The sequence below is a fragment of the Galleria mellonella genome, unplaced genomic scaffold (genome assembly GCF_026898425.1).
Source record: "Galleria mellonella isolate WM207_F2 unplaced genomic scaffold, CSIRO_AGI_GalMel_v1 utg200, whole genome shotgun sequence".
Taxonomy (NCBI): Eukaryota; Metazoa; Arthropoda; class Insecta; order Lepidoptera; family Pyralidae; genus Galleria; species Galleria mellonella.
In genome coordinates this window covers 1283937-1296800 of record NW_026442034.1, presented here as the reverse complement: position 1 = coordinate 1296800, position 12864 = coordinate 1283937, and the positions used below count along the sequence as shown (strand labels likewise).

The 12864-nt window shown below is 32.5% G+C and overlaps 1 protein-coding gene across 1 annotated transcript; it reads right to left on the bottom strand.

Moving 5' to 3' along the window:
• Positions 1 to 274: 274 nt before the first annotated feature.
• On the bottom strand, positions 275 to 9279 carry LOC128200526 (uncharacterized; the record flags this gene model as incomplete). The annotated part of the gene is made up of 2 exons (XM_052894219.1): positions 275 to 579; positions 9183 to 9279. Coding segments are annotated over 2 exons (402 nt in total), but the record flags the coding sequence as incomplete, so codon positions are not given.
• Between the last annotated feature and the right edge of the window lie 3585 nt (positions 9280 to 12864).

The following is a 12864-nucleotide window of genomic DNA, read 5'->3' as shown; positions in this document are numbered from 1 at the left end:
GAAAATACAAAATTTTACAAATACATTACAAGTGAAGGTAGAACAGAAGTTCTTCAGATTTTGTTAACGCTTTCTATAAGACGGACTGTACGCCTTTAAAAAAAACTATATATATATATATATATATATATATATATATATATATATATATATATATATATATATATATATATATATAAAGGTGGTAAACAAACATACAGCTCGTCTGATGATAAACTTACTGTAGATTATAAACACCTGCATCACTAGAGATTAATTATTAAAACTAAGAAATCTAACTTTTTACAGCGTACGATCCATCAGAGTCGTAAATTCTCTTCTTATAAAAACCATGATCCACTTCGCCATAGCTCAATTTACTATAACCATGATACGGCTGATAGTCGTGATCGTAAGAACTGTGATAATTATCATAAGGCTCGTGATCGTGCTCGATGTAATGCGGGTGCTTCTTCTCCTTCAAATAATGTATAAACCATATAAAAAAGTGCCAGCCCTTTGTTAGCAGCGCATAAAATATAATCCCGTACACGACCTTCAGTATAAACAGCTTTATCGCCACAACGTAGAAGAAGTGAACTGTGAACAATAAAAGTCAATTGTTGAAAAAAATCTACGTTTAAACATCTCGTAAAATGAAAAACAAATATTTAAAAAAAAACACTTTTAAGAGTATTTAAAAAGGAGGTGGTTCGAATAGAATTTTTTGAATGGATATCATATCATTATATCACCCTTTAACTGTCCACTGCTGAACTTAACTCTCCCCCTTGGGGGGTTTTGCCAGTAGTTGCCATACTTGGCAGGCGGATTAACAACCGCAGTAAGGTTTTCGAAATGTTTTAATAGGGACGCTAATTACATATTATTCTTACTTGCCTGTATAGTCTAGAATGAATAAACAGTATAGAATGGGCCATCCCTTCCTTTCCCGTGGGTGTCGTAAGAGGCAACTAAGGGAGGGCGAGGGAAGGGCAACAGCGTTCCTCTTAAAACATCTCTAAAGCCTAACTCTTATTGCAAACTTGCCTGTCAAGCTAACTACTACCAAAATTCCCCTTAAGGATTTTTTTATACAACTTAGAATGGCAAACAACCTGACGGCCCGCCTGATGGAAAGTGATAACCGTCGCCTATAGACATGAGCAGTACCATGGACATAACATATACTGTATAGTATACTGTTATACTGAGTATACTGTTTCGCCCATGATACCCCCCATGCGTTGCCATTCCTGAGGACTCAAGTGTTATTCCTCTGTACCCTGTGAATTCACGCCATATCGCACCCTTCAAACCGAAACACGGATGACGCCTGTGTTTGGCAGTGGACCCTTAACGGCCGATATAATGATCACGGATCAGATTTGACCATCACAAAATTGAAATATTACTAACACGGAAGTAAACGTCGTCGATTGCAAAAATATTTGTGAAAATCAGATTCTAATTGGCTACTTAATCGCAAAAAAAACAACGCTAATTGAGAATATCCTTTCTTTGGAATTCGCTTAAAAGTAAAAGCCAATAAATAGAACTTGGTTTTCACAGCCGACCTCGTGAATAAATAAACTGTAGTTTTAGGATAGATTTCTAGTGACTGCAATGTGAATATGTTATATTACGACATTTGTTATGCAACTGGCAATGCAATCGCGGATATTACATGCAACGATTGTAAGTCAAATGACGAGAGTCTATCCATAGGTTACTCCCATTTAGTACCGAATGCATTTCTCGATTCAAATTTATCTTTAATCCTTAATGTTTACTATGTGTGATTTTCCTTGATCTATTTAATATATTTATATATTTATGTTTATGCACTATTATTTATATTATATTTGTATGTTTATATAATTTAATCTTATTTTTATATAAATGATATTTAGAGTAATATGCATTTCATTAGGTTACTTTTTTTGTATTGATTGTGTCTGACTTCCTTGCATTTGCAGACGAAGTTGCGCGGGTCAACTAGTCTGTATGCAACAATTATTGTATATATAATACAACTATTATATTGTTCTACAATATTGTAAATGTGAAAATTTATAAGGATTTCACTCATTCCCACTTAAACAAGCTATTTTACAATTACGTTATACTAGCAGGAAAGAAGTTTTTGGTGTCGATCAAATTTTAATTCACAACCATTGGGATTTTATGAATCATAGTATGTAGTTTACTTCTAATAAATACTCGAAGCATTAAGACCTGACCTCAATACAGACATTATATTCATATAAATAAAAATTATCGCTAAAAAGTACGAAAAAAATACCTACTCATTGTTTAAAAAAATTAAAAGCCCAGTCAATACTTGGAGGTCCATATGGAACAGTTTTCGAATAAAAGTTGTAGTTTTCTGTACTGTGGGCGTTTTTGTAACTTGTCCACACGTCTGGAACATATTTGGAGATAGCCAACGCCCAGGTCAACAGTACTAAGGCCTTCATTCCAGCTAGAACCACAGCTATACCTAGTACTATCTTGTACAGTCCACATTTTACGGCCAGCAATATCGCTAGGTTGGCTGCAACAGATAAATTACAATCTCATTTTGCTGATTGCCTAAATTTAGCCTAAATTTAGCTCCTACTCATAAAATTCGGAATATATACGTATACCCGAAAATACTATAAAAAATTATGTCTGGAACTATTACAGTCATATTTTAAAAATGATAAAACTAAAGCCACAAGTAAACTTTGTTCCAAAAAAAAAAAACTATATCAATTGTAACATAATGTAGAAATAACACGAGAACACTGTAAACAAATTTATATAAAATGTTCCCTTTATAATGAGATTAGTCCAAAAATAAAGGACATCGATATTTTCCATAATTCACAGCGTACCTTCATGTATAAACTACTATATCACATTAAGAGCCATGACACAATCTAAACATATTCTTTTCTTTCCTTGCAATATTAAGTACATAATAAAAAGTTCAAATAGTTTAAGTAAATAGATAGAAAGATACTCTTTATTATTTCCTCCAAAAGATTACAATAGTAAACTTATTACAAATATAAACAATAACAAGAAATAATCACAATGAGATAACAATAACCTTATTGCAAAAGGCGATCTCTTCCAAGCAATCTTTGGATGGAGAATTAACGTTCCATTATCACCCATTGAGAAAACCAAACCTAATTATTTAATTTTTAATAAATCGTATTTTGAACTTAAAAATCTAACATATATACCGATAAACTGGATAACCGATAAACCGATATTTATAAACATCACTAGCATTATCTTAGCCATTATCTTTCCAGAGCTGAACATAGGCCTCCCCCATAGACTGTCATAAGGAAAGATGCTGAGCCATCTGCATCCACTGACTCCCTGCAATGTATTTGAAGCGATTACTCCATCAAGTGTGAGATCGTCCTACACTACGTTTGCCCGTACGGGGTCGCCACTCAAGAACCTTTCTTTTCCATTGACTATCGGTTTTCCGAGCTATTTATTTATGACTATGCCGTCCCGGCTTCGCACGAGTAGACATTTTTACAATATTTTAAAACGTGGTTATTATGACATAACGATAACAGTTGGACATATAGTGTCGCTAAGTTTTTTATAGTTATTAATATTTTCTTCGATATTGTAGAACATACTTTTGTTCTATCACCAATAGTTTCCGCAGCGCACGCGACGAAAGATATTTTATAGCATTTTTTTTACACCTTGAGTTAATGTACTAAAGTTTTAGTAAGGATCCCTAATCTTTTCTAGCAATAAATATAACCTATGTTACTCAGGGTGAATGTAGCTTTCTAATGGTGAAAGAATTTTTTAAATCAGCAAAGTAGTTTTTGAGTTTATTCATTACAAACATACATATACACAAAAATACAAATCTTTCCTCTTTATAATATATATCTATATTATTAATACTAACTTAATTGTTATTTGCAGTCTACAAACTGCGATACCGTAAAACCATATAATCTCCACCCACAGCTCCGTGCAACGTCATTAAATATTTTACAGCATAAAATGTTTTCGCTGCTTCCCACGCACTCTCGTACATCTTTTTATTAAAGCCTTTAGCAGACTTTTCAATGTTCAACTATTCTCTTTCAGAGGCGTTGAGAATTCCCATTTAGTTCTGTAAGTGCTCAGTGAATAAGTAGATACGCACGGTAAACGTTTTCCTTTCATACAGTTTGTAATTTAATGTATACCATTCAATATTTATAAAAGGAATATTTAAAAGTTCGCATTAATAAAAAGTCACTTACTTATTTATTTTATAAAATATTTATTTAAACATTCAAAAATATATTTTTTTTATACCACTGAGGTGGCAAATAGGCATACTGCCCACTTGATGGTAAGCGGTTACCGTAGCCTATAAACGCCTGCAATACCAGAGTAACCTCTTTACCCCCTTTTTGAAGAACCCCATGCTGTAGTCTCTTGGGAAAACCTCGGCAGGGAGCTCATTCCATAACCTGAGTGTTCGTGGGAGAAAACATCTCTGAAACCGCGTTGTACGCGACCATTTAGGCTGAACTTCCCGTCGATGGCGAGCCGTACTATAATAACACAAAAAGTGGCCGTGGGCATCATATTGAATAATTCCTGTGAGCACAATCCGTTGTACAAACGGTAGAACACGCAGAGTGAGATAAATACTGCAATTTTAATTCAATGTTACGACGCCATTTTGTCCAATCAGGAGGATCTCTTATTTTTTATGGGAATTTTGGGAAATAGGTACTTTCTTAGAATACCTTAATTACAAAAGGAAATTTTAAGTCGCCCATTATATTCAATATTTATATTAAAAACTAGTCTTTAACCGCGACTTTGTTCGCGTCACAAGGATATTGTGATGACCAGAACAAAAATTAGCCTATGCCTCCTTTCCTTTCTATCCTAAAAATACGATATGTATGCCAAATTTCTTGATTAGTTGAGTCGCAAAAATGATTTAGAAAAGGTTATTATGTCTTTTATAAAAATAGGCATTGGAGGTTACAATAAAATACCGAAGGATGTTTTGGATCTACCTTTTAATAAGTTTAAAACTGTTATTAAAAAACACTTATTGAACAAAGCCTATTACACAATAAACGATTACTTAAATGGCAAATGTGCATGGTGTTAGTCGATCATGCATGGGCTTTTAACGACCATGTAATTTCAAACGTAATACATTTCAATAAATAATGTTAACAGAGATTTAAAAGTGTAATTATTAAGTTTTTTGCTGACGCTTTTCAACAGATAATAACTTTCCGAAGCTTGTATTCATAAAAAAAAAAGCACGATTTAAAAGTGCTTGTAAACAATAGTCTATTTAAATAAAGACGATTTGAATTTAAAATCAAACAAATAAATGTACAAACTGATATTCACATTTACGAGTTTATATTTATATTCAGTGAAATTTTATATTTATATTCATTATTTTATATTAATATTCAGTGGCATTAAAATATTCCAATAAAATACATATTCATGGATTACAAATGGCACTGTGCTTCAAAACATAAAATTGAGTACTTAGTTTCCTGTTCATATGTTCATATTGAAACTAAGAATTAATTTCAAACCACAATTTATACTATTTTTTTTTTACAACACAGGGGGCAAACGAGCATGCGGCTCTCCTGATGGTAAGTGACTACCGCCGCCCATGATCAACCACAACACGAAAGACATTGCAGCTGTGCTGTTAGCCTTTTAAAAAGGAATATGCTCTTTTCTTTTATTTATTTATTTAGGACAACCAACAAAGCATACATTTATATCTACTTAAAATACATTATAATAAGGTTACATTATAAAATGCTGCCTAAATTAAAGGCCGTCACGACATGCGTATTCATAATATATTATTATTAGTATGAAAATTTATAAAAACTACAATACTAGTTATACAATAAATAGACTACAGTAATATTTTAAATTTTAAAGATTTGTACACTTATAATCTGTACATATGTGCAATGATACATTCCATGCTGTTATTAAGCTGAATAAATTAATAACAGCATAGCATGTATCATTCTTGAAAGTTATGATGTCGTATGGGTTGGAAAATACTGCCGCTGGAAGTTGATTCCAAAGAATGCTTGCTTTAATTAATGTTAGTTTAATCAATTTATACTAAATTATTTAATTTATAATTAAGCTGTTATTCTAGTGAGCTTGGGTGTATTCTCTATATCAAACTAGTATGTCGTTTATATATATATATATATATATATATATATATATATATATATATATATATATATATATATATATATATATATATATATATATATATATATATATATATATATATATATATATATATATATATATATATATATATATATATATATACTAAATTTCATTTAAATAAATAAATTTATTTATTTATTTATTTTTCACTTAAAACATGAGACACACGGTATTATATATAAAAAGCATAAGTAAATCTTTCACCATACATAGACATGCAAATGTTATTTCAATATTCAGCCATTTAATTACTTTCTTAGTAACGAACGTCTAAACACACAAACATTTCTATTAACTTTGACTTTAATAACATTAGTACTCTTAGGAAGCAGCTTAATTATTCAAATAAATCCGTTATCTTAATTAAACCTTATGTAATTAAAAATAATTAAAAAAGGAACACGATGGAAAAAAAAAATCCTGTCATTTTAATTTCTTCATTCCTGTAATTTAGCCGCGTACTTCCTGCTCTCGATGCTTCCAAATTTAAAGTTATCTTTTAATTTTTTCGCCACTTATTTTTTTTTTTTTTCTATTATTATTAAGCTTTCAACGTTAATACGATAAAGCAAATTACAAGTATGATGTCCGCTCTATAAGTTGTATGACGAGCAAATAACACGACGACTTTTATGAGAAACTTCTATTTATATCTTCCATTAATATCTAAATCCTGAGAATTAATAATTTTTAATTACAATATATAATAAGAATTTTTATTAAGCATTTTTTTTATTTTGAAAATAAAAATGTCTTACGTCCGATACTTGAATCAATACATATATAATAAAATCGTAACTAGTATCTGTCTGTACATGGAAGATATAAAAGACTATTAATAATAGGGGGGTTTTATGAACGCAATAGAATACAAAACAATGATTTTTAGAATTTTTATCTATTTGTCTGTAGGTTTGTGCGCGCTAAACTCAGAAACGGTTCAATCGATTTGAATGCAGTTTTCACTAATGCGTTGCAGTTCATAAATAAGAAAATTATATCAATCTAAGGAAGCACCTATAAAATGCCATAAAACAACCGATCAGTTGAATTGGCTGAAACTTTATGAAGGTATTATGTATGTAATTATCACTTAAGTATATAATACAATATAAAACCGGATTCATAGAGAGTTCCAATGGGAATGATATACGGAAACTATCATTAAAATTGTGTTCCACAAGGAAACGGACCTTAATTATGGGAAAACTAGTTATTTTTATTTAAAAACTAAACCACTTAACTGATGTTGATATTATTTCTATAGAATCAATTTATAATATATACTTTATTTTATATACTTACTTATTTTAGACAAAAAAATAATTTGTCTAAAATAAGTAAAGACACACATGCACCTACAGACACACGCATATATACACGCACACATACTCGCACACACACACATGTGCGCGCACACACACACGCACACACACGCATGCACACACACACAACTTCCAGATTAAATTATAAATTATTATCTCTTCCTATAAATTATATTTTTTACATTGAATTCACTTATTATATTACAAGTGCTTAGTAAGTAACCCTGCGGAGTGAGGCCCTGGTGACCTGTAATACAGGTAATCTTATACCTATCTCAGGCACCAGTCTCTCACGATTATATTTATAATTTGATTACTTTAATATAAGCACGTCTCATTGTATTTCACTGCAATGAATTGTGAAGAGAAAATAAATCTGTTTATTATTATTATTAATAATTTTTAAATCGGTTTACAACTGACGGAGTTACGAAGTACCAAACATTAAAAGAAAACATATGTATAACCGAATCGAGAATCTTTTTGGAATCAATATAACATATATATATATATTATATATGTAAGTTTACGTCGTAATTGTTAACTTTTAGATTTATTTTGTAATAAAAAATAAAACAAAATTGTAAAAGAAGATGTGTAAAATTAAAATTTGTTATATGCCTACCCTATTTTTTAAACCATATATGTATTAATTCAGTTCGAATTTTAAACAATCCTGAAGAATATCAACCTAAACTCAAAATTTGCAATAACATTTATAGTGAAGTGACTACCACTTAAAATAACCTATTTGAGGAAAAAGATTTTCTTAACATTTATATATATATATTTTTACAACACAGGGGGCAAACGAGCATGCGGCTCACCTGATGGTAAGTGACTACCGCCGCCCATGGTCACCCACAACACCAACGGCATTGCAGGTGTGCTGCCGGCCTTTTAAAAAGGAATATGCTCGTTTCTTGAAGGTTATGTATACTTATAAATGTTTATATTATCCAAGAAAAAGGGACTTTTTTTAAATTAGGTCGATAGAAATAGTTTTTATTTAAATAGACTTGTCTTTTAAATCGTCAGTTTTTTTATGATTCTACAGCAGTGTTTGGGTGCTGCTGTGAATCATAAGAGAATCATAAGAATGTTGTCATCTGCTGAGAAGAACCCGCAAGAAACTCGACAGTTACTCCTTTCAAATTATTATGTACAAGATAATTTTACATTTGCATAGAAACCGTAACTGGTATTAATTAAAATCAAGTTAAATAAAAAAAATCAAATCAATATATATGTATTTCTGTGTATTATATTATTTTACTAAAGTTACGAAACTTCCCTTTCATTTATAATACCTATAAAATAAAGGTTCGTGTTTCAACCGTGAAGCAGTTGTGTTTGCATGGCTGTGTTTCGGTTTGAAGGGTGGGATACGACAGTGAATTTACTGGGCACAGAGGAATAATACCTGAGTCCTCAGGAATGGCAACGCATGGGGGATATCATGGACGAAACATTATACTCTGTTATGTGCATGGTACTGCTCATGTCTGTAGGCGACGGTTACCACTTTCCATCAGGTGGGCCATCAGCTCGTTTGCCATTCTCAGTTGCATAAAAAAAAGAAAAAATCTAGGTACTTACTGAATAATGCATATTTTCCTTTTCCACGCGCTTCGGCCAATTCCTTAACTTCTTCATCCTGGCTTTTCACAACACATACAAATGACACAAATAAAAAAATTACAAATGTGCTCGTATTCATTTTTTTTATTTTTATTTTTAAACACAATTTTATTGGATTATACTATACGGTAATCCTCGGCCAAAAGTGGGCGTGTAATGGCTGTAAAAATTTTACAGAACCCGTAGTTCTGAAGTGTTAATTACATGATAAATATAGCGTGAAAGTACTCAGCGACTGTTTAGAAATCATGTAACATATTGTAGTGAAAATGTTTGCGTTACATTTTGTAACCAATTTGTATAGATTTGGAAATTTTTATACAAATGTCTCTGTACAGTGCTATATTATATTTCATAGCATATGAGTAATATAAAACAAAGTCGCATCCCGCCCTCTGTATGCTTAGATTTTTTAAACTACGCAATAGATTTTAATGCGGTTTTTATCAATGGATAGTGATTTAAGAGAAAGATATAATATATATGTAGAAGGCATTTAAATAGTGGCAATGGGCTGGTCACATAGCTCGAAGAACCAACAACCGATGGGAAAAAAGGTTCTTGAGTGGCGACCTGAAATGCGTTGCAGGGAGTCAATGGATGCAGGTGGCTCAGGACCGTTCTTTATGGCAGTCTATGGGGGCGGCTCATGTCCAGCAGTGGACAGGTAATGGCTGAAATAATGATAATAATATAAATAGATAGATTTTCAAGTTAAATTCATTATCAATAAAACCAGCTCTTGCCCGTAGTTTTACCCACGTGTATCAACAGACATTAAACGTATCCTGTATTGAGTTATTGTTACTGATGCCCGGGCAGCTACCACTTTGCACTACTTTTTTATACTTCTATTTATTTTGTATTTTACATTTCACTGTTCTAATAAACGCCATAGAAATAATTATATAGAATATAACTTACTATTACAATCGTTGAACTGCTTTAAATTTAAAAATAAAATGATATTTATTTTATACAACTTAAAATGGCAAAAAAGCTGACGGCCCATCTGATGGAAAGTGGTAACCGTCGCCTATAGACATGAGCAGTACCATGGACATAACAGAGTATACTGTTTCGCCCAGATTATGATACCCCCCATGCGTTGCCATTCCTGAGGACTCAGGTGTTATTCCTCTGTACCCTGTAAATTCACGCCATATCCTATCCTTCAAACCGAAACACAGCCATGCAAATACAGCTGGCAATAAGAGATTTTTCATTTTTATTCTTTAACAAACAATTAGAAAAAAAATCTAAAAGTTTCTTGTTTCTATTACTCTCATTACAATGCCCCATATAAATTTTTCTTAAACGTCTCGCATGCACAGCCATTGTCTATTTACAATTTTATTATATTAGTAAATTTAGTAAAATAATATGATAATTTGTTAAAAGTATCGATATATATATATATATATATATATATATATATATATATATATATATATATATATATATATATATATATATATATATATATATATATATCGCTTATATAAAACCTTTGCACAAATTTTTCAACATTACCCCTTAAAGCAACTAATAACGGAAAATTGCTCTGTACGTGTGGAGCAATCATCGTTAAATTTGGAAATAATGAGCAGATCCCGTTTACGAGTTAGGAAATATAGCCGAGATAGTAATGGCTAGTTCTAATATCGATATTAGAAAATATATCGACACTGCAGCGGAAAGGAGGTAATCGACGGTTACCACTTTCCATTAGACGAGAGAACAGCTTGTTTGTTATCTATACTTATAATAAATCTATAGAATGGTCAATTCTGTACATGAAATATATTTCCAAAATAACTATCAGGGGGTGATTAGTGATCAATACTGATGCCAAAAATGGAATCAGTAAAATTTTTGTCTGTCTGTATGTTCGTTATAGAAACAAAAACTGCTCGAGGGATTTTACCAAATTTTGGTACAATTATTTTTCTTACTCCTGGGCAAGTTATAGTATACTTTTCATCACGCTTCGATCAATAGGAGAAGAGCAGTGAAGGGAAATGTTGGGAAAACGGGAGATGTTACTCCATTTTTAAGCTTCCATCGCATGTGCAGCCTTAATGGCCACTTTTTAAAATGTAAAAATGTTCACCCGTGCGAAGCCGGGACGGATCGCTAGTTTCGAATAAATAAATAAATCTTGGGGTCTTCAAAAGACACTTGAAAAAGCAACTACTAAGCCGACATAGCGAGATCATGCGTTAAATTAGGTTACCTAATTCATAAATTGATTCTGTTTATGTATTGTGCACTAAATCTTGCTTCTGCTAAGCAACAAACGCACCATTTCGTGTCGAGCTATTATAAAGAAATAGGCTTCTTTAAATAAATATTTTAACAATAATAAGAACGGAAGAGAATAAGATCATGACAAACAGCCATTGCTTGTCCACTGCTGAACATAGCCCTCCCCTAAACTAGTATAAGGTACAGTCCTGAGCCACCTGCATCTACTGACTCCCTGCAGCGCATTTGAGATCTTCACTCCATCTAGTGGACAGGCCGTCCTGCTGTGTGTGCTGCCGGCCTTTTAAAACGGAGTATGCTCTTTTCTTGAAGGTTATGATGTCGTATCGGTTCGGAAATACTGCTACTGGAAATTAATTCCAAAGAGTGGTTGTGTGTGTGCGTGCGAGCGAACGTGCGTGCGTGCGTGCGTGCGTGCGTGCGTGTGTGGAAGAAAATACACTATTTACATAGTATTAACATATAATAATCAACATAGTTACACTATTGCATTAGGATTATTTATTTACATGTAAAAATAGTGTAAATGTAAAATAAATAAATAAATATTGTAAACGCAAAAGTTAGTAAGAATGTATTTTGTTAAAAAGATTTAAATGAAATTTGGTACATAGACGGTTTTAAACCTTAACATATAGTATATAGCTAATATCACCAGAGGGAGACTTCGTACAAAAGTCGTTTGCTTGAGCACCTCTGTCCCATTCGTGTTCCTACCGTGAAGCAGTTGAGGTTGCATGTGTGTGGTGAGATATGGCAGTGAATTAACATAGTACAAAGGAACAGCACCTGAGTCCTCAGGAATAGCAACGCATAAGGGGGGGGGGGCATAAGGGGAGGGGGCGTATCATGGACGGAACAGTATACTCTGTTACGTCCATGTTACTGCTCATGTCTATAGGCGACGGTTACCACTTTCCATCAGGTGGGCCGTCAGTTTGTCATTCTAAGTTGCATAAAAAAAAATCAACATAAATGAAAACAATATAAAATATTTTATCGAACATTTCCCCTCACTAGTCAAATGACGTTCTCAAGAGCCATAACGCCTGTTCCTCTTTGATGGCAGATGAACTCGTACTGATAGCTCGCGTGATTAAGAAAATTAATACTCTACCATTAATATAATGCTCCCAAAATGGAAAGCACACTATGTCTATACACGTCATAAATATTTTTTTTTCAATGGATAATAATGGAATGGTAACCCCACCCCGCCTACGCTAACAGTATGCGCTAGCGGGGCACCAGTGAGGGATGATTGGTGAGAATGAAAAGGCAAGTGAGTTAGCCCATCGTGATGAATACACCTGGAATTCAGCACGATGGTTTCCAGGGAGGACCACGTGGAGGTCGACCTTGCTAGCAATGG